Source organism: Osmerus mordax, chromosome 7, assembly GCF_038355195.1.
Source record: "Osmerus mordax isolate fOsmMor3 chromosome 7, fOsmMor3.pri, whole genome shotgun sequence".
Taxonomy (NCBI): domain Eukaryota; kingdom Metazoa; phylum Chordata; class Actinopteri; order Osmeriformes; family Osmeridae; genus Osmerus; species Osmerus mordax.
The window spans coordinates 21,467,633-21,485,734 of NC_090056.1; the positions used below are offsets into that span (position 1 = coordinate 21,467,633).

The window sequence follows — 18,102 nt, forward strand, 5'->3', positions numbered from 1 at the left end:
GCTGAAGCGGAGGGTAATGTAGTTTGCTGTGTGTGCAGGCTGAAGCGGAGGGTAATGTAGTTTGCTGTGTGTGCAGGCTGAAGCGGAGGGCTTCTCTCACTTCCACCTGTACGTGTGTGCTGCCTTCCTGCTTGAGTGGCGCAAAGAGATCCTCTCAATGGTGGACTTTCAGGTACGATCCTCCACACCAGGGGGAATATGGGGGGAGAGAAAGGAGGAGGTGAAGAGAGAAAGAGGGGGATAGGGGAGAGAGGAGAGACCTCACCAACTCCTTTCTCTCCTCTATTCCCAATCCCCCTCTCTCTCCTCACCTCCCCCTTTCTCTCCTCTCTCTCTCCTCACCTCCCCCTTTCTCTCCTCTCTCTCCCCATCTCTCTCTCCTCACCTCCTCCTTTCTCTCCTCTTTCTCCCCTATCTCTCCTCACCTCCTCCTTTCTCTCCTCTCTCTCCCCTATCTCTCCTCACCTCCTCCTTTCACTCCTCTCTCTCCCCTATCCCCCTCTCTCCCATCTCCCATACTCCCCTCACATCTATGATGTCACTCCCTCACATCTGTGATGTCACTTCCTCCAGGGCCTGCTCATGCTGCTCCAGAACCTACCCACGATACACTGGGGCAACGAGGAAGTTGGCCTCCTCCTGGCTGAGGCGTACAGACTCAAGTACATGTTCGCCGACGCTCCCAGCCACTACCGGAGATAGGAGAGAGGAGGCTGTGAGAGGGGAGGCTGTGAGAGGGGAGGCTGGGAGAGGGGAGGCTGGGAGAGGGGAGGCTGGGAGAGGGGAGGCTGGGAGAGGGGAGGCTGGGAGAGGGGAGGCTGTGAGAGAGGAGGCTGGGAGAGAGGAGGCTGGGAGAGAGGAGGCTGGGAGAGAGGAGGCTGTGAGAGAGGAGGCTGTGAGAGGGGAGGCTGGGAGAGGGGAGGCTGGGAGAGGGGAGGCTGAGAGAGGGGAGGCTGGGAGAGGGGAGGCTGGGAGAGGGGAGGCTGGGAGAGGGGAGGCTGGGAGAGGGGAGGCTGGGAGAGGGGAGGCTGGGAGAGAGGAGGCTGGGAGAGAGGAGGCTGTGAGGCTGGCAGCTGCGGAGGACAGAGAACGGACGACTCCCAACATGGCAGATCTCCTCCTCCAGGGGCAACCTTGGTTTGCATGTTGTCCTGTAACATTCCAACCTTCTATGAGGTCCTGAACCCAACACTGCCTCATACAGACTGCTGGGACATGGTACACCTGGTCTGTAAATAGACCTGGTCTGTAGATACACCTGGTCTACAGATACACCTGGTCATGTGACTGTACAGGATGACGTTTCAATCCATTGAACATGCAGGGAGTTTCAGGCCCCTACAACTCTCTGTCTGATAGACCTGCTAGCAAGCCTATCATGTCCTGCTGGGAAACTGTCTCTGTTAGACCTGCTAGCTAGCCTATCATGTCCTGCTAGGAAACTGTCTCTGTTAGACCTGCTAGCTAGCCTAGCATGTCCTGCTGGGAAACTGTCTCTGTTAGACCTGCTAGCTAGCCTAGCATGTCCTGCTGGGAAACTGTCTCTGTTAGACCTGCTAGCTAGCCTAGCATGTCCTGCTGGGAAACTGTCTCTGTTAGACCTGCTAGATAGCCTAGCATGTCCTGCTGGGAAACTGTCTCTGTTAGACCTGCTAGCTAGCCTAGCATGTCCTGCTAGGAAACTGTCTCTGTTAGACCTGCTAGCTAGCCTAGCATGTCCTGCTGGGAAACTGTCTCTACTGTGAAACCCTCTGCTGGCAGTCTGGCTTCACTGCAGACTGGGGAACTGGAACCCTCTGAACTAGCTACGGGATTGGCTAGTCTCCACACTGCTTTGGATGGATGAACTATGTGATTGGCTATTCTCCTGACTGCTCTGGACAGATGAGCTACGTGATTGGCTATTCTCTGCACTGTGCTGGACAGATGAGCTATGTGATTGGTTGTCAGATGATGTCCTTCTTAAGCAGTGATGCCTCTTATTCACGTAAAAAAGTACTTCAGTGAGAGGATTGTGGACGATTGTAAAACGTCTTCTGTTTAGGGCATTATTATTTGGGCATTTTGGACAGATTTATGTGTTATTTGTGTTTGTATCCATGGGTCAAGCAAACATACAATAGGTTTGTTATTTTCCTCATGCAAGTGTATAACTCTATAATTTCTACCTGTCTGTCTGCATATCTCTCTCCTACCTGTATGTCTGCATATCCCTCTATCCTACCTGTCTGTCTCCATCTCTCTCTCCTACCTGTCTGTCTGCATCTCTCTCTCTCCTACCTGTCTGTCTGCATTTCTCTCTCTCCTACCTGTCTGTCTGCATTTCTCTCTCTCCTACCTGTCTGGCTGCCCCAGTCAGAGCATCACCTCCTCCTCCCTGGCGACCTATTTGTGCTGCCCCTACTTCCTACCACCTGACCCAACAATCAACCAATCAGGGCCTTCTGCCCTCAATCAGTGGAGTTGATCAGGTGTGTTCGGGTTGAACAAACCCCTGCTCTGACAGTATCTCTGCTAGGACAGGACTGGGAACCAGGGTCTAGGACAGGGACTAGAACAGGACAGACTAGGACAGGGACTAGGACTAGAGCCTGAGGTACCTGTACTGACCCTAACCTGACCAGTATAGAGGGGAGGGTTGACTGAACTGGTCCTGTGCTGAAACCCAGGTCTGGTCTCCGTAGTGACGACATAAGAATCCCACTGCCTCCATGTGAACACAGTTACCATGGCTACCTTGCGTTGTGTTATGGTGTGTCCAGATTGGGCACACGTGCACTAGATGTAACTTACTGGTTGAGCTAGGTCAAGGTTATGAATTTCATGTCTGAAATACTTATTTGAAATCTTGATTGGATATTATATTATTATGATAATAAATATGAATATTATGTTAAGATTGGGGTTTTGTGTTGGTGGACCTATCATTTTTGCCAAATTTAAAACAGGCACAAAAAATCTTCGAAGTAATGAAGTTGATGTTTTCAGCTGATGCAACGTTGTCAGACTTTGTGTGTTTCTAGTCAAACAGAGAGTGGCTTTCTATCTCTGCTTGATAAATCACCAAAATCACTCAAATAACTTAACCAGTAAACACACACAGGCAGACACGCACAAGAAAACACACACATGCTAACAAATACAGTTCTTAAGATGACTTCATGATTGTTGTAATTTCCTGCCTGTTTTAAAAGGAGATATTTTTACTTGTCATGTTTATTTAAGCTCAGCTGTGTTCAACTGTTTAGTCTAGTCATTATGGGGTTAGGGTTAGTGTGCGTATGTGTCTGTGAAGAAGGTGCCTTTGTCAACAAGCCTTTATGAACTCTTGACATTTTCACTTGAGAAACTGGAATATGTTAAGTTGTTTAATTTAATTTTTTTCGGATTCAGAGCCTACAGTTCCTGTGGTTGATGCAAATCAGTAGACTTGTTGTATGTGAGGACAGTGACATCCTATGTTGGGATGTGATGGTGTTCTTCTACATCTCTGTGGTCCCCTGAGTGTGCACCTCTTCACAACCTGTACTTGACCTGACACTTCAATATGGAGTGACATGATATGTCAACACTAGTTGAAGGACCAAGGTGACAGGTTAGTACAGGGGTGGGCACTCCTGGGTTAGTAGGTGTTTCAGAGCCATGCTGGTTGCCTTGTCAGTCTTACCTGGTCAACATTTCAACAGTAACATTGTTCAAGCTAAAGCACAGGGAGGCCTGGTCCTCTTCATCCCCTGTGTTTGTCGCTGGAGAGGTTTGTTACAACCTTATGATCCCAACATACATTAGTGTTATGTATGAATATTTAGTATTGGCCTCTCTGCCTTAAAGTAGTGTTAAGTTGCAGACAACAGTGATAATATGTAAAACGTAATTCTATGATTGTATTATTCACTCCGTATAGTTAATAGTCCATTTGAAATGGGAGTCAGGTGGCTGAGCGGTGAGGGTATTGGGCTAGTAGGTTGCCAGTTCGATTCCCGGCCGTGCCAAATGACGTTGTGTCCTTGGGCAAGGCACTTCACCCTACTTGCCTCAGGGGGAATGTCCCTGTACTTACTGTAAGTCGCTCTGGATAAGAGCTCTGCTAAAATGACTAAATGTAAATGTAACATGTTGGTCTTTTATGAAATCTTCATCAATTTGTTTTTGGTTTCTTTGCCAAACTCTTGGACAAAAATGTTTTCTCCAATACCAATACCAATGCTTCTGTAGTAAATTCTGATTTAAGCCTTAAAATAATTGATATTACAGTAACATGCTGTATGTTGACGTTTTGTTTATATTAAACGATTGTTACTCCTTGTTTTGGCTTGCCGTGCAGTGCTTGAGCGAGACAGCAGGTGTGTTCGACCAGAAAATGTCTAATAGTGATGTGTCGTTTGTGACACTGACTGTCTCCCCACCTTCAAGAAAAGGCTCAAGACGCACTTGTTCCGGGAGTACAACGGCACTTAGGAATGCTTGGCTGGACCTGATGTTAGTTTCCTCCAGGATCACAATGACTCGTATTGAGGGACTTTTTGCTCTTGTTGGTTAGTTGTAACGGTTTCAAATTCTTGTACTCGCTGTGAAATATTTTTACTGTGGATTGTTTTTTCTACAGGTACACTCTTGCACTCTTGTCGGGAGTTTCATTTTGTTCAATTGTAACTTGTTTAAATGCATGCTCTTATGGTTCTTCCCTTTGGCACTTATTTGGTTTTCCACAATGTATGCTTCATATTTTGGCAGCTCGCAATGTTTGGGGCTATCTCGTTGTTATGATCAGTGACCTATGCTCCTTTGTAAAGCTCTCTCTTGGAAGTCGCTTTGAATAAAAGCGTCTGCTAAATGCATAAATGTAAAATGTTAGAATATTTGTCCGACTTGAGATGGCGCCAACAAGCCTGGCTCTGCCCTCCTACCTACTTCCGCTCAATTTTCATTTTGCTTCTATACTAGGTCTGGCCATGAGGTACGTAAGTCAGATTTTTCAGGTTGATTTTTGTACCGGCGAATCAGCGAACAGAGGGAGTGGCTGAGAACGATGACGTTGATGTTGTGCGCTACTTTGTGTTGTAGTTCCGTAATGGCGGCGGAGAAAGATGCGAGCAAAGCCATTCGGTCCGTTGTGGCAACGCTGCCGAATATCCAACAGCTAAAGCCAGAGCAAGAACAAGTTTTTCTGAGCTTTGTTGGTGGCCATGATGTTGTGGCCCTCCTCCCCACGGGGTTCGGGAAAAGTTTGATTTTCCAGCTACGGCAGCTCTGTTACAGTTGTGGTGAAGGAATTGGCTAAGGCGAACGCTAGCGATTGGTCAGATTTTCGGCAGATCAGAGTGGCTCTGGGCAGATCCAATAGTTTTAAACTTCAACAGAGTACCCGCCTTCAAGGAAGTTAACGCTTATCAATGGAGCGATCCCAGACCCTCTGTACAAATGAATGTAGTGAAGAGGCGGAATAAAACCCTTTCTTCAACACATTTTTCAATGTTGTCGTGTGTGAGTCTGGCCAATCATGAAATAGCTGTGTCATCATTAGAACCCTTGCAGTTGCTCTTGAGAAAATGCGCTCGGCTACACAGCCGGCAGTTCTCGAATCAATCTCACGGTACTTTGATGGCTACGTCTCAGTGACCTAGCCTCGGTGCCGTCTCAAGTCGGACAAAAAGTTTAACCAGAATTCACTGTTTCATGTCAGCCGGCTGCAGCGCTGCATAAAGTCAGTTCATGTCGAACGCACCTATAGATATATATAAAGACTAGATGTCTTACAGCGGAGTCTAGAACGTCCGCACATGGCGGCCATCTTGCTACAGTCAACTCGCTCACCCATAACATTGTGTTGATGCTACATGTACTTTTTAAATGACCATAACTTGCTCAATTTTCAACCGATTTTGAAACGGTTTGGTTTGTTATCAACGTGTCCAGCTTCATCATCAGAGGGATGGCCTCTCCCAGCATCCCCACTGAACACACACCAGGAAGGGATGGACATCTCTGACGTTGATAACAAACCAAACCGTTTCAAAATCGGTTGAAAATTGAGCAAGTTATGGTCATTTAAAAATGACCATAACCTTTATCTATGATACCAGCCCCTTATCCCGACTCGCTAGGAATTCTGGGGCTTGTAGTCGTCAAAGTACTACACACACTGGCTTTACTTTGCCAAACGCTGGTCACGTTACGGGAGTATGAAACCAAACTTTCCGTAACCAGGTACGGTGTCGCTGGATTTTTGCCGTGCACGTTTCCGTCGTGTGTGATTGAGTGTTAAGGTAGGCTGCGATGCAAGACTACGTAGCAGTAAACGTGTAGCAATGATGTACAGTAGGTTAGTGCTACAACTAATATCAATATAGCCTAGCCAGCTAACATGCGCTAACTAGACTAGACCCAATGCCCATCACGACGAGACTCTGTGAACGATAAACAAGGAAATGTACTGACTAACGTTAAATGGACTTGATCGCAAGCAGACATCAAACATATCTGGTGTGATGCTAGCTGGAGCGTAATTTAGCGTCGACCTTTCTAAGCAAGCTAGCCAAACTTAAAGCTGTCATATTTAGTTTGGATTCGGAAGTAAATTGATGTTCAGGTATCTGCTTTATCAACAACTAAATCAGTTGGTAACTATGGCTACTGTAGCTACTGTATTGTAGCCTAGCTACAAGGCTCTGACGGTTAGCAGAACTTGGCTAGCGCTAGCTATCATATCTGGTTGCATGTAGAAGGTACGTCACTACTATCCTAGTGATACATGCTAACTGACGTAACCGACAAACTATATAGCAGTAGCAAAGTGAAGCTGACTACAACTATCTAGCAGCGGGGTAGGAAACTGAGTTAGCTGACTAAAGCCCAGGGTAAGAGCGCTAGCAGATAGCTCTTTCAACTGTTGTTTAAACCTTGTCCCGGTGTGATAATGCATAGGACGTTGACTAGCAACACTACAAGCTAGCTTTCCCCAGTCACATTTTAATAATTTTCAACTCGAGATGAAAGTAGGGCTGCCAAGTTTCACCAGAGTGAGATTATGTGGTTTCATTATGTATCTGTATGTACATACTGTAGTACACTAATTTTGTATCCCTCTTCCCTGTGTCAGTGGGGTAGTATGGATGCAGTTCCCTACAGCTGGACCAGAACCAGGGCCCAGGAATCGTTCCGTGGCTCTCTGCCCACGGGGGGGACTCTGACCAGGCTTGCCCAGCTGGTGGCCCAGGCGGAGCACGACAGCTCCCTCGCCGCCTCCCGCACCAGTGCAGAATGCAGCCAGGGCTTCCCTGACATGGCAGAGCTGTGCCAGCACCAGCAGGAGGGCCACCCCCTGCCCAAGCCCCACCAGTGTGTGTCCTGCGGCAGGGGCTTTTCTCTGCTGTCGTCCCTACAGCTCCACATCTGCCTGGAGGAACAGACAGGTCTCCCTCACTCCCCTCCCCCTAGCTCTGCTCTCCCTCACTCCCCTCCCCCTATCTCCTCTCTCCTACAGTCTCCTGCCTCCGCCCCTGACTCCAATACAGGTCCCCCTGACTCTCCTGACCCTGACTCCGATGCAGGGCCCCCTGACTCTCCTGACCCTGACTCCGATGCAGGGCCCCCTGACTCTCCTGACCCTGACTCTCCTGACCCTGACTCTCCTGACCCTGACTCTCCTGCCTCGGTCCAGTGCCCCCACTGTGAAAGGAGTATCCGCTCCTCGGCAGGCCTGTCTTCCCACCTGAGGAGCAACCATGCCAGCGAGTGGATCCTGGAGAAGAAGAGGAAGAACAGGGGCCCTGGCGGGCGGGGGGGGCGAGGAGGCAGGAGGGGGAGGGGGAGGGGGGCAGGGAGGGGGGGCGGTAGGCTGCCAGGAGTCTCTCTGGACAGACAGAAGGTGCTGTCGTGCCGGTCGTGTGACATGGTGTTTGTGAGCACAGCCAAGCTGTACCTGCACAGGAAGGAGAAGCACAGCCGGGAGCCAGCCCTACGCTGGGACGCGCGGCCGCTGGCCAGCAAGCGCAGGAAGGGGGAGACCTACGCCTGTTCCACCTGTGGGAAGGTCTTCCTGCACCACCTCTCTCTTCGGGCTCATGCCAAGCAGCACAGCAGCCAGGCCCATGACAGCCCCAGGCTGGCAGAGAGGAAACCCGGCCCTTGTAGAGACCCCCCGCTGGGGGAGGGGAGGCGGAGGGGCCGAAGGCCAAGGGGCCGGAGGCCGGGCGGGAGCGGGGCGGGGAGGCCCAAGAGAGAGCAGGGCCGGGAGGAGGAAGAGGAGGAAGGAGAGTTCCCCTGCCCATCGTGTGCGGAGGTGTTCTCCCAGAGGGCGTTGCTGCGGGAGCACGCGGAGCTCCACCAGGCGTCTGTGCGGCGCAGGTGCTGCTGTGTGTGCAGCCAGGACATGGAGGTGTGCAGGGGCCCCGGGGCCCGCAGGCAAAGGCTGTACCACTGCATGCCCTGTCAGCAGCCCTTCTGCTCCCTGGATGCCTTCCTGCTGCACTGCCAGGTCCACCTGCTGGCCAGGGTGGAGGAGGAGGAGCACGCCACACCCACACACACACACCTCTACAAGGCCTGACTGGACACACACACACCTCTACAAGGCCTGACTGGACACACACACCTCTACAAGGCCTGACTGGACACACACACACACACCTCTACAAGGCCTGACTGGACACACACACACCTCTACAAGGCCTGACTGGACACACACACCTCTACAAGGCCTGACTGGACACACACACACACCTCTACAAGGCCTGACTGGACACACACACCTCTACAAGGCCTGACTGGACACACACACACCTCTACAAGGCCTGACTGGACACACACACCTCTACAAGGCCTGACTGGACACACACACACCTCTACAAGGCCTGACTGGACACACACACACACCTCTACAAGGCCTGACTGGACACACACACACACACACACCTCTACAAGGCCTGACTGGACACACACACCTCCACAAGGCCTGACTGGACACACACACACACACCTCTACAAGGCCTGACTGGACACACACACACACACACACCTCTACAAGGCCTGACTGGACACACACACCTCCACAAGGCCTGACTGGACACACACACACCTCTACAAGGCCTGACTGGACACACACACACCTCTACAAGGCCTGACTGGACACACACACACACACCTCTACAAGGCCTGACTGGACACACACACACACACCTCTACAAGGCCTGACTGGACACACACACACACACCTCTACAAGGCCTGACTGGACACACACACCTCCACAAGGCCTGACTGGACACACACACACCTCTACAAGGCCTGACTGGACACACACACACCTCTACAAGGCCTGACTGGACACACACACACCTCTACAAGGCCTGACTGGACACACACACACCTCTACAAGGCCTGACTGGACACACACACCTCTACAAGGCCTGACTGGACACACACACACCTCTACAAGGCCTGACTGGACACACACACACCTCTACAAGGCCTGACTGGACACACACACACACCTCTACAAGGCCTGACTGGACACACACACCTCTACAAGGCCTGACTGGACACACACACACCTCTACAAGGCCTGACTGGACACACACACACCTCCACAAGGCCTGACAAGTCTGTCATATCTTCACTCTGATTGCCTTATTCCAGAACAGAGATGAGGGTAGCTTTGGGGGGGAGGAGGGTGTCAAGGATCATGTTCTGGTTTGTTACTTCTTATAGTTCCCTACCCAGACTACTCCCTCTCCCCATAGGTGCAGTTTGAATGTAGTGTATCTCTATATGGTTAGAGACATGGCAGTATCTCTATGGTTAGAGACATGGCAGTATCTCTATGGTTGGAGACATGCAGGGATGCAGATGAAGCTGCTGATTGTAGTGTTGTTCTAGTTCAGCTGTCTCCTTCCTGCTGTTGTGATGCTGTTGAATATAACTTAGATTCAGCAACACTGCCTCTCATTCCGCTCTAGATAGACCCTGGAATCCCATCTAGCTATGCAATAACAAGCAGGAGTTGCTTGATAATCCTTTTAGATCCTTCTCCATGGTTTCCTGCTATGGTCTCTTACTATTACCGTGAAAATGTAGTGAGGATTGAGTAGAAAATCTAATGAACAATTTCCACTTTGGAAGGCGCTTTTGTATATGAGTTTTGTGGTGGTGGTGTTTTTTGTTTGTTTTGTTTTTTTAAGAATATACCTCAATAAAACATTCTCTCAGTAAATATACTTTTGTTTACTTTCATGTGACAATTCAGTAGGCCGACACTCCACACATCAACTGTGTTTCCTCCGGCTTAAGCCTGTTTTATACAGAGATACCATAATACCAGCAGAGATGGGAAGTAACCCGTAATACCAGCAGAGATGGGAAGTAACCAAGTTCAAATACTTGGTTACTGTACTTAAGTAGATTTTTCTGGTATCAGTACTTTACTATTTATTTTTCAGACAACTTTCACTCCTTAAATTCTTTACACATCTGTACTTTCTATTTCTCACATTTTAAAGCCAGGCTCGGTTCTTTAGTTTTACATTTATGCATTTAGCAGATGCTTTTATCCAAAGCTACTTCCAAGAGAGAGCTTTACAAAAGAGCATAGGTCACTGATCATAACAACGAGATAGCCCCAAACATTGCGAGCAGCCAAAACATGAAGCATACATTCTGAAAAACCAAATAATCTGTATTTGGTGGCATGATCAATATTATTTCTTTTGCAAGCCTTTTTTTAATTCACTGGCCATCATGCGCAGCAAATGTAAGCTAGTCTACAAAGGTACCCTTGAGCAAGGCAGAAGGCAACAGCAAAAACGTTTTTTTTTACTATAATTTTTGTTGTGTAATGTTGTGTGTGAAATATAAAGTTAAAAGAGAGTACTTGATCACAGGCTTCTCTGTTCTACTCTCCTCTCCTTTTACAAAACACGTTTTGAAACGTTGATTTTTTTTACTTTTTACTGAAGTATATATGTCAGAGCCCGTACTTCGTTACTTTAACTTGAGTGAAAAAGTGTAGTCAGCACTAACCCTAACCCTTTTACCAGTCTTTTTAAACATGAGTATCTGTACTTCTACTGAGTGAAAGATGTGTGTACTTTTGCCATCTCTAAATGCCAGTTGGTCAAATTTGGACCGAGCCGCTGCTTGGACATCGGTCTCCTATGACGGACCACGCAGAGTACCCGGTCCATCTACCAGGACGCCCTGGGACGCTTCTCTTTTACAAAGACGTCGATTCAGCTCTACCTCCGCTGACAACAATGACCCCCCGTTCGGTGTTCGAACTGCGAGGCGGCATAAAGCAGCAACCTTTAACTGTATAAGCTTTTACAGGCTGTCTTAAAGGAACCAATTTCGTTTGTCGTTTTATATTTGGTATGAATTAGGTTTTATTTAACTGTAATTTGCTACATGTTTGATCAAAGGATCAATGAACGTTTGATTGTATTGCATTCTATTTTGTAGAGTTGGGAGAACAGCTGGTCTCGCTATTTTAATATTCTCTTCTTCGTCCACACAGTGGCGATCTACCGGAAACTGCAGGAAAGTCATTCTAGCTAACTTCCGGTGGTGCACAAACGCATGCTTTCCGCCGCGTCTTTCTCAAACGTGAACCATACGACGAGACGTTGCTGTCGTCGTTATTAAGCTGAATTAAAGGAATAAATCATGAGCAAAGCACATCCACCAGAGCTTAAAAAGTAAGATGCCGTTTTGTGTTGTGGTTTTAATAGAAAACGCTGCTTTAAATATAGCTCAGAACTTCATATATCAGATACGCTAGCTAACTCTAGCTACCAAAATGAGTAAGCTAGGCTAGCTGTAACAGATATTATGACATGTTTGATATACTGGCTCAATGGTGGTGGGTAGGTCCAAATGCAAACTAAAGTTTGATTACTGTAGTAAACAAAACCGAGATGTGGCATAGTTAGCTTGGAACTAAGAAAGCTAGGTAGCTAACTAGTTAGCAATTTGATGATGGCCAGGTTTTGCTAGCCGACGTAGCTAACGTTAGGGAACAAGACATCTATTTTGATATAATGTCTTACTATCCGTTTGTTCATTCCAGGTTCATGGACAAGAAGCTTTCATGTGAGTATACTAAAGATCATCTAGATTCTAGAAGATCGACTTTTAGTCTTTGAGGATTTTAGTATAATGCTTACATCCTAAGGTCACGTGTTTATATTCACTTCACTAGCTACATCTGTCATGAATAGGTTTAGAGTGAGAGTACCTATGGTTAATACTCAAACATGGCTCAACTCATCATTCCTTGTCTTGATTCCCACGAATCCAAAATTCTTAATTTTGATTATGTGGTAAATCCTCCTGTCTCATTTGGCCACTCTTGGTAAAAAAAATTATAATTCAAGAACCCTAAAGAGCTTCGTGATGTATCAGTGCTTTTTTGCGGTGCAGTAGCTTGTCACGAGTGTTTTGGGTAGTGTATATGCTCCTGGTAGTGGGTCATCAGGTGTTTGTGGTCGTGTATATGCTCCTGGTAGCATGTGGTCTCACCCTCCTCCCCTCTGCAGTGAAGCTGAATGGGGGCAGACATGTGCAGGGTATCCTGAGAGGGTTCGACCCCTTCATGAACTTGGTCATGGACGACTGCCTGGAGATGGCACCCGGGGGACAGCAGAACGGCATCGGCATGGTGGTCAGTACTTCTTCCCCTGCTACCTCCACAACCCCATAACACCTAGTTTAGTTGAGGCAATAGGCACAACAAATTGTGCCTGTTGTAACTTTACAACTTGTCTTTGTTAGTGTGATAAGTCTTCAGTGCGATCTGTGTACATCTCTCTGCAGGTGATCAGTAAACTTAAATTAAAACATTGTTGTTGTTGTTCCTGCAGGTGATCAGAGGCAACAGCATCATCATGCTTGAGGCCCTGGAGAGGGTTTGAGGACGACCCAGATGCCCTGCCCCAGACACCCCACCTGCTGACCTGCAGCTTTACTCCTCCTCCCCCCCTCCTCTCCCCATCCCGTCCCCGTCCCCCTCCCCGTCCCCCTCCTCCCCGTCCCCCTCCTCCCCTTTTCGTTCTTAGGAAGGTTGTTTAGTTATCTGATGATAGTTGTTTTTTTTGTTGTTTTTTTTTTTATAAGAATCTTACTTTTTGAAAGCTTGGAATTTGTGATATCTCTTGTGAATAAACTTGAAGGTTGGTTTTTCTCACTTTGTTGCTCATTGACCATCAGTGCTTGAATGTGCTGTGTGTGATCCGCACAAACACTGGAACCACTCACCTAGGCATGTATTGTAAATTGTATTCATTTAGTATGTGCTTTTAGCTGAAGTGTGATACAAGTAGTGCATGCTGAAAGTACATCAGAAGCTCGTGGTCAGATTCAAGGAGGTCTGAGGCCTATTTACCAGATACGGTCTGAGGCCTACTTACCAGTGAACAACATTTAAATACTACGGTGCTGCAATAGCGATGTCCTGTTACTGGTCACGGTAGAAATGGTCACCTGAGTAAACAGGCCACATGTCAGTTCTCGTGGACTAATGGGTATCTAGTCTTGCTAATTATTGTCAGGTACAATATGCAGAGGTCCTGATCTTAAAAGTTTATTGTTGTGTAAAATCCAATGGTTATAATGATGGTAATAAACACAGGTTGTGAACAGAATACTAAAAGTTATTCACTCGCCTTACCGTCTTTTTGAGGACTTTTATTTTGACAGGGTCTGCTGGTGGCTCTCACGTCCCGCAGCTACGTATAGTCGGTTGCTACCATTGGTTTGACGGTATGTGGAAAGTAGGAATGTCGGAGGAGGTTGGAAAGGCGTTACAAGCGGTGGTGGACAGGGTCAACCAGGCAGCGGCACGTCGCCCCAAGGTAACTGGGTTAGCTCACACTAGGGAGAATTCGTGCTTTGCTGTAGATCAGTGAAAATATCTCCTTTTCAGAAGTCGTGCCTCTTTCACGCGGCCGAGGATCAGTTATGTAAGGCAAGCGCCTCAACCTTTGCATGTAGACGGAGCCCAACATGATACGATGCACGTTATGTCAGCACCCTTACTCAAGTTGGAACTGAAAGGTTTTGCACCCCATTTGTTCACGTGAGCTGTTTTGTTAACAAGTGAAAGCTGGTGATCTACATCCGGTCATCAGAGTATTGTTTTGATAGTTGCTGATAACACGTTGGAGGTGGCTTTACGCCGGACTAGTCAGCGTCCATGTATTAGTGTCCACAGAAACACCACGATGTTCCTCTGCGCTCGATATCGTCTTGATTGTCTGATAATATCGTTTTCTAGGTCCATGGTAAGCAACTCTGAATGATAGGTCAACAAAACATGACCTTTCATAGACCTACCTGCGATCCGCTGTGGAAGGACGCAGCAGGCGGTGGTTAGGATGTTCGCGCAGATAGAAATGTGTGACCTAGATGTGCTCCTATAACAAGTTGTTCATCTCCCATCTATGCCTCCATTACTGGACTAAGATCTTATTTCTGATCCCCCTGCCCCGTGTGTGTGTGCCTGTTTGTGTCTGTATGCGCTACGTGTGTGTATGCACTGTGTGTGTATGCGGTGTGTGTGTGTCCAGACGCTGCCGGCTGTGGCTCCACGCCTGGTGGCCGTCAGTAAGACCAAGCCTCCAGAGATGGTGATTGAGGCGTACCGACAGGGACAGCGCAACTTCGGGGAAAACTATGTGAGTCCCACTTCCTTGTCTGTGCAAACTTTCATGGCGATTAAAACCCTTTCTTCTGCTTCTCTTCTTCTTCCTGTCCTGAGCAAACAGGCTCGAGGGTACAGTAGTGGCAGATGAGTGTGTTGTGTGTGACTGTGTGTGACTGTGTGTGTTGGTGTGTTGTGTGTGACTGTGTGTGTTGGTGTGTTGTGTGTGTGTATTAAACTGTGATCTGTGTCCACCAGGTAAACGAGCTGGTGGATAAAGCTTCCAATGCTCAGGTTTGTTGTTCAGTGTGATGAGTAGCGATCAGGGTGCAGATCAAGGGTATATTGTGTATATGTTGATGTGGTGTTCTGGAGTGAGATAACATGCACTTCTCTCATTTTTAGATTTTAGAGTCGTGCCCAGAAATTAAGTGGCATTTTATCGGACATTTACAGAAGAATAATGTCAACAAACTTCTGGGTGAGTTGTAGCCACAGTGGGTTTGTAGTCTGTAGTTAGAGAGAACCTGTCCCCCCCCCCCCCCCAGGTGTTCCTAACCTGCCGCCTCCTACCCCAGGTGTTCCTAACCTGCCCCCTCCTACCCCCCCCAGGTGTTCCTAACCTACCCCACCCCCTTCCTACCCAAGGTGTTCCTAACCTGCCCCCCCCCCCCAGGTGTTCCTAGCCTGCCACCCCCCCCCCCCCCAGGTTTTCCTAACCTACCCCACCCCCCTCCTAACCCAGGTGTTCCTAACCTCTCCCACCCCCCTCCTACCCCAGGTGTTCCTAACCTGCCCCCTCCTACCCCAGGTGTTCCTAACCTCTCCCACCCCCCTCCTACCCCAGGTGTTCCTAACCTGCCCCCTCCTACCCCAGGTGTTCCTAACCTGTCCCACCCCCCCCCCTACCCCAGGTGTTCCTAACCTGCCCCCTCCTACCCCAGGTGTTCCTAACCTGCCCCCTCCTACCCCAGGTGTTCCTAACCTGCCCCCTCCCCCAGGTGTTCCTAACCTGTTCATGGTGGAGACGGTGGACTCGGCCCGGTTAGCAGACAGGGTGAACAGCTCGTGGCTGCGGCTCAGAGCAGGAGGCAGCACACTCAACATCATGGTGCAGATCAACACCAGCGGGGAGGACAGTGAGTGCTGCCTCTCTCACATACACACACATACCATATTACGCCATCCTGACCAGCACTCTCCCCAGGTAAGCACGGGTTACCCCAAGAACAGACCCCCGACACAGTGAGACACGTCCTGACCCGCTGCTCTGGCTTGCACTTTTCTGGCCTCATGACCATCGGTCGCTACGGATATGACCTCACAGAGGGGCCCAACCCAGACTTCCAGGTAGGAGGTGACCCCGCCCCCCGTCCAGGTGAACTATAATGTAGGACTACGAAATAGTACGTGGTACAGGACTATAATGTAGTATGTGGTACAGGACTATGATATAGTACAGGAATGTTATATAGTACATGGTACTGGACTATAGTACATGGTACTGGACAGTAATATAGTACGGAGTACAGGGGTGTAATATAGTAATACAGGACAATCATGTAGTGCATAGTACAGGACTATAATGAAACCACATCCTGTCTGTTAATGTAGATGCTGTTGAGTCGGCGACAGGAAGTGTGCGACAGTCTAAAGCTTCCCCTGGAGGAGGTGGAGCTCAGCATGGGCATGTCCACAGACTTTGAGCATGCGGTGAGTTTCCTCAGAATCTGCTCTGCCTGAGTTAGTGTTAGGCTGTACTGCAAGATTAGCTACGTTTTGGAGGATTGATGTCTATATAGTTGTTTGTCGTCCTGTATAATTTACTATATTAAAAATATGTTATTATGAACTGTGTGATAATTTTGTTTTAGGAGTGACAGTTAGCAACTGTTAACTTTTAGCTAATTCAGGGTTTGTAGCTTTAAGTGATGAGTCATAGCTGATCCAATGAAATCCCTGATTTTGCGTTGTGTCTTTGTTGTCCTATCAAGCTTGATATATTTAATCTATAACTCAATCAGGAAGTGTCTGTCTAAACCAGGAAGTCTTTGGCTGTGTCTACTACCGAGCACTTGTTCACTTCGAGCACTGACTTCCAGTGCTTAGAGCGCTTACATTGACAGAACCAGCAGAATTCAGGGCACTGAAAGTACCCGGATGGCGCACTGCAAACGGTCAGAAAATGCAGTGTACAACGATGGACACTACTCGCCCTAAACGGGCGCCATCTTGGCTACGTAGCGGAAGAGGAGGAGCCCTTTCGGCAGCTTTTCATTTAATTTCTAAAATAATGGCGGACGAAATGACTCGCAAGCAGATTTGAGTCCGTCACTTCCGCCTTAGATTCGCGGGTGCCACGAGCAGATTTGCGCCCGTCACTTCTGCCAAGTGGTTAACGTAAGTGTTCCATTTGAGACAGCACTAATCATCGACGGAGTGCACTACAGATGTAAGTGCACTGTATTGCAGTGTACTTTGTAAAGTGTTCGGTGATAGACACACCCTCTGTCTGAACCAGGAAGTGCTGTCAGGTGTATTGACCCATGCTCCTGTGCTGCAGATCGAGGTGGGGGCCACCAACGTGCGTGTGGGCAGCACCATCTTTGGTAACCGGGAGTACCCCAGCACGCCCATCCCTGAAAGGAGGCCCAAGCCTCTGACGGAGGAGGCCGCTCGGAGACTGGAGAGTCTGACAGTGACCGGGAAGTGACCCTCCCCCGGCTCTCCTCCCCCTCTCCCTGCCTTCCACCCCTCCCTTCTCTTGTCGTCCCCCCCATCCTCCACCACCTCCCCCCCACCCTCTCTCCCCCCCTCCCTCCCATACAGAAACACCGACACAGCGACTGGGCCAGAGTAGTACATAATGACTATGACTAATGTTATAATAACAGGGGGTTTTGGACAGCAAATCTATAATTTATGTCTTAAAATATTTTTTTTCTTCCAAATTGATTTATTTCTAGATTTCCCCTTCTTAAACTTAGATTAGACAGTCAGTATACAGATGTGTCCTCCTTTTAAAGCAGTATCTCTAACAATGATCACATCACTAACTTGCCAATGCTTTAGCTACTTGGGACAGACTTATTTGCAACTGAATAGGTTTGGTTAGAAGTCTGACTTATTCTGTGCCAACAGCTCCCTCTACTCATGATGTTATTTAGGGATGTTGACAGATTGAGTGAAATTTGCGAATGAGATTTCATTTTAGATGTGATATTTTGTATCTCAACTCCTCCTTTGCAACCTTGTTCTGTCAGACAAGAAGGGTTCTGTCTCCTGAGAGGGAATTCTACCTGGTTAGATGTCACCAGATGTCACTTAATTTCTGGTCAAATTTAATTGAATAAAAACCTGTTTCTCCCTTTACTATGATGTACAATACTGTGAAATTGTTTTGTATGGTGCAAGATTTTATTCTTGATACGTGTATATATATATATGATCACAAAAGATCAGCATGAAGAGA

The 18,102-nt window shown here is 48.1% G+C and overlaps 3 protein-coding genes and 1 long non-coding RNA gene across 5 annotated transcripts in view; 3 read left to right on the forward strand and 1 right to left on the reverse strand.

Moving 5' to 3' along the window:
• Nucleotides 1–734, forward strand: part of tbc1d22b (TBC1 domain family, member 22B) — a 14,856-nt gene extending 14,122 nt beyond the window's left edge. For both annotated transcript variants that reach the window (XM_067239937.1, XM_067239936.1), the window contains 2 exons: nt 77–172; nt 574–734. In XM_067239937.1, coding sequence (XP_067096038.1) covers nt 77–172; nt 574–702 — 225 coding nt within the window. In that variant the 3' untranslated portion in view covers nt 703–734. The remainder of the gene's footprint in view (nt 1–76; nt 173–573) is intronic.
• An 8,240-nt stretch (nt 735–8,974) lies between these two features.
• On the reverse strand, nt 8,975–9,415 carry LOC136946140 (uncharacterized). The gene is made up of 3 exons (XR_010876873.1): nt 9,372–9,415; nt 9,248–9,274; nt 8,975–9,076 (listed from the first exon to the last, which is right to left on the reverse strand). It is a non-coding gene; the product is annotated as an uncharacterized lncRNA (long non-coding RNA).
• Nucleotides 9,416–11,536: 2,121 nt separating this feature from the next.
• Nucleotides 11,537–13,172, forward strand: snrpg (small nuclear ribonucleoprotein polypeptide G). Its single transcript, XM_067239938.1, has 4 exons — nt 11,537–11,688; nt 12,060–12,082; nt 12,529–12,653; nt 12,853–13,172. Exons 1-4 carry the CDS (start codon nt 11,657–11,659, stop codon nt 12,901–12,903), a joined length of 231 nt encoding a protein of 76 aa, XP_067096039.1. The 5' UTR covers nt 11,537–11,656; the 3' UTR covers nt 12,904–13,172.
• Nucleotides 13,173–13,748: 576 nt separating this feature from the next.
• On the forward strand, nt 13,749–18,002 carry plpbp (pyridoxal phosphate binding protein). The gene is made up of 8 exons (XM_067240010.1): nt 13,749–13,842; nt 14,557–14,664; nt 14,889–14,924; nt 15,036–15,111; nt 15,632–15,769; nt 15,838–15,980; nt 16,245–16,343; nt 17,194–18,002. Exons 1-8 carry the CDS (start codon nt 13,753–13,755, stop codon nt 17,341–17,343), a joined length of 840 nt encoding a protein of 279 aa, XP_067096111.1. The 5' UTR covers nt 13,749–13,752; the 3' UTR covers nt 17,344–18,002.
• The last annotated feature ends 100 nt before the right edge of the window (nt 18,003–18,102 follow it).

Coding starts and splice junctions, on each gene's coding strand:
- snrpg (XM_067239938.1), top strand. CDS start 11,657: ATGAGCAAAGCACATCCACCAGAGCTTAAAAA. Junction 12,083..12,528: donor CATGGACAAGAAGCTTTCAT/GTGAGTATACTA, acceptor TCCCCTCTGCAG/TGAAGCTGAATGGGGGCAGA. Junction 12,654..12,852: donor AGAACGGCATCGGCATGGTG/GTCAGTACTTCT, acceptor TTGTTCCTGCAG/GTGATCAGAGGCAACAGCAT.
- plpbp (XM_067240010.1), top strand. CDS start 13,753: ATGTGGAAAGTAGGAATGTCGGAGGAGGTTGGAAAGGCGTTACAAGCG. Junction 14,665..14,888: donor GCAACTTCGGGGAAAACTAT/GTGAGTCCCACT, acceptor TGTGTCCACCAG/GTAAACGAGCTGGTGGATAA. Junction 14,925..15,035: donor ATAAAGCTTCCAATGCTCAG/GTTTGTTGTTCA, acceptor TCTCATTTTTAG/ATTTTAGAGTCGTGCCCAGA.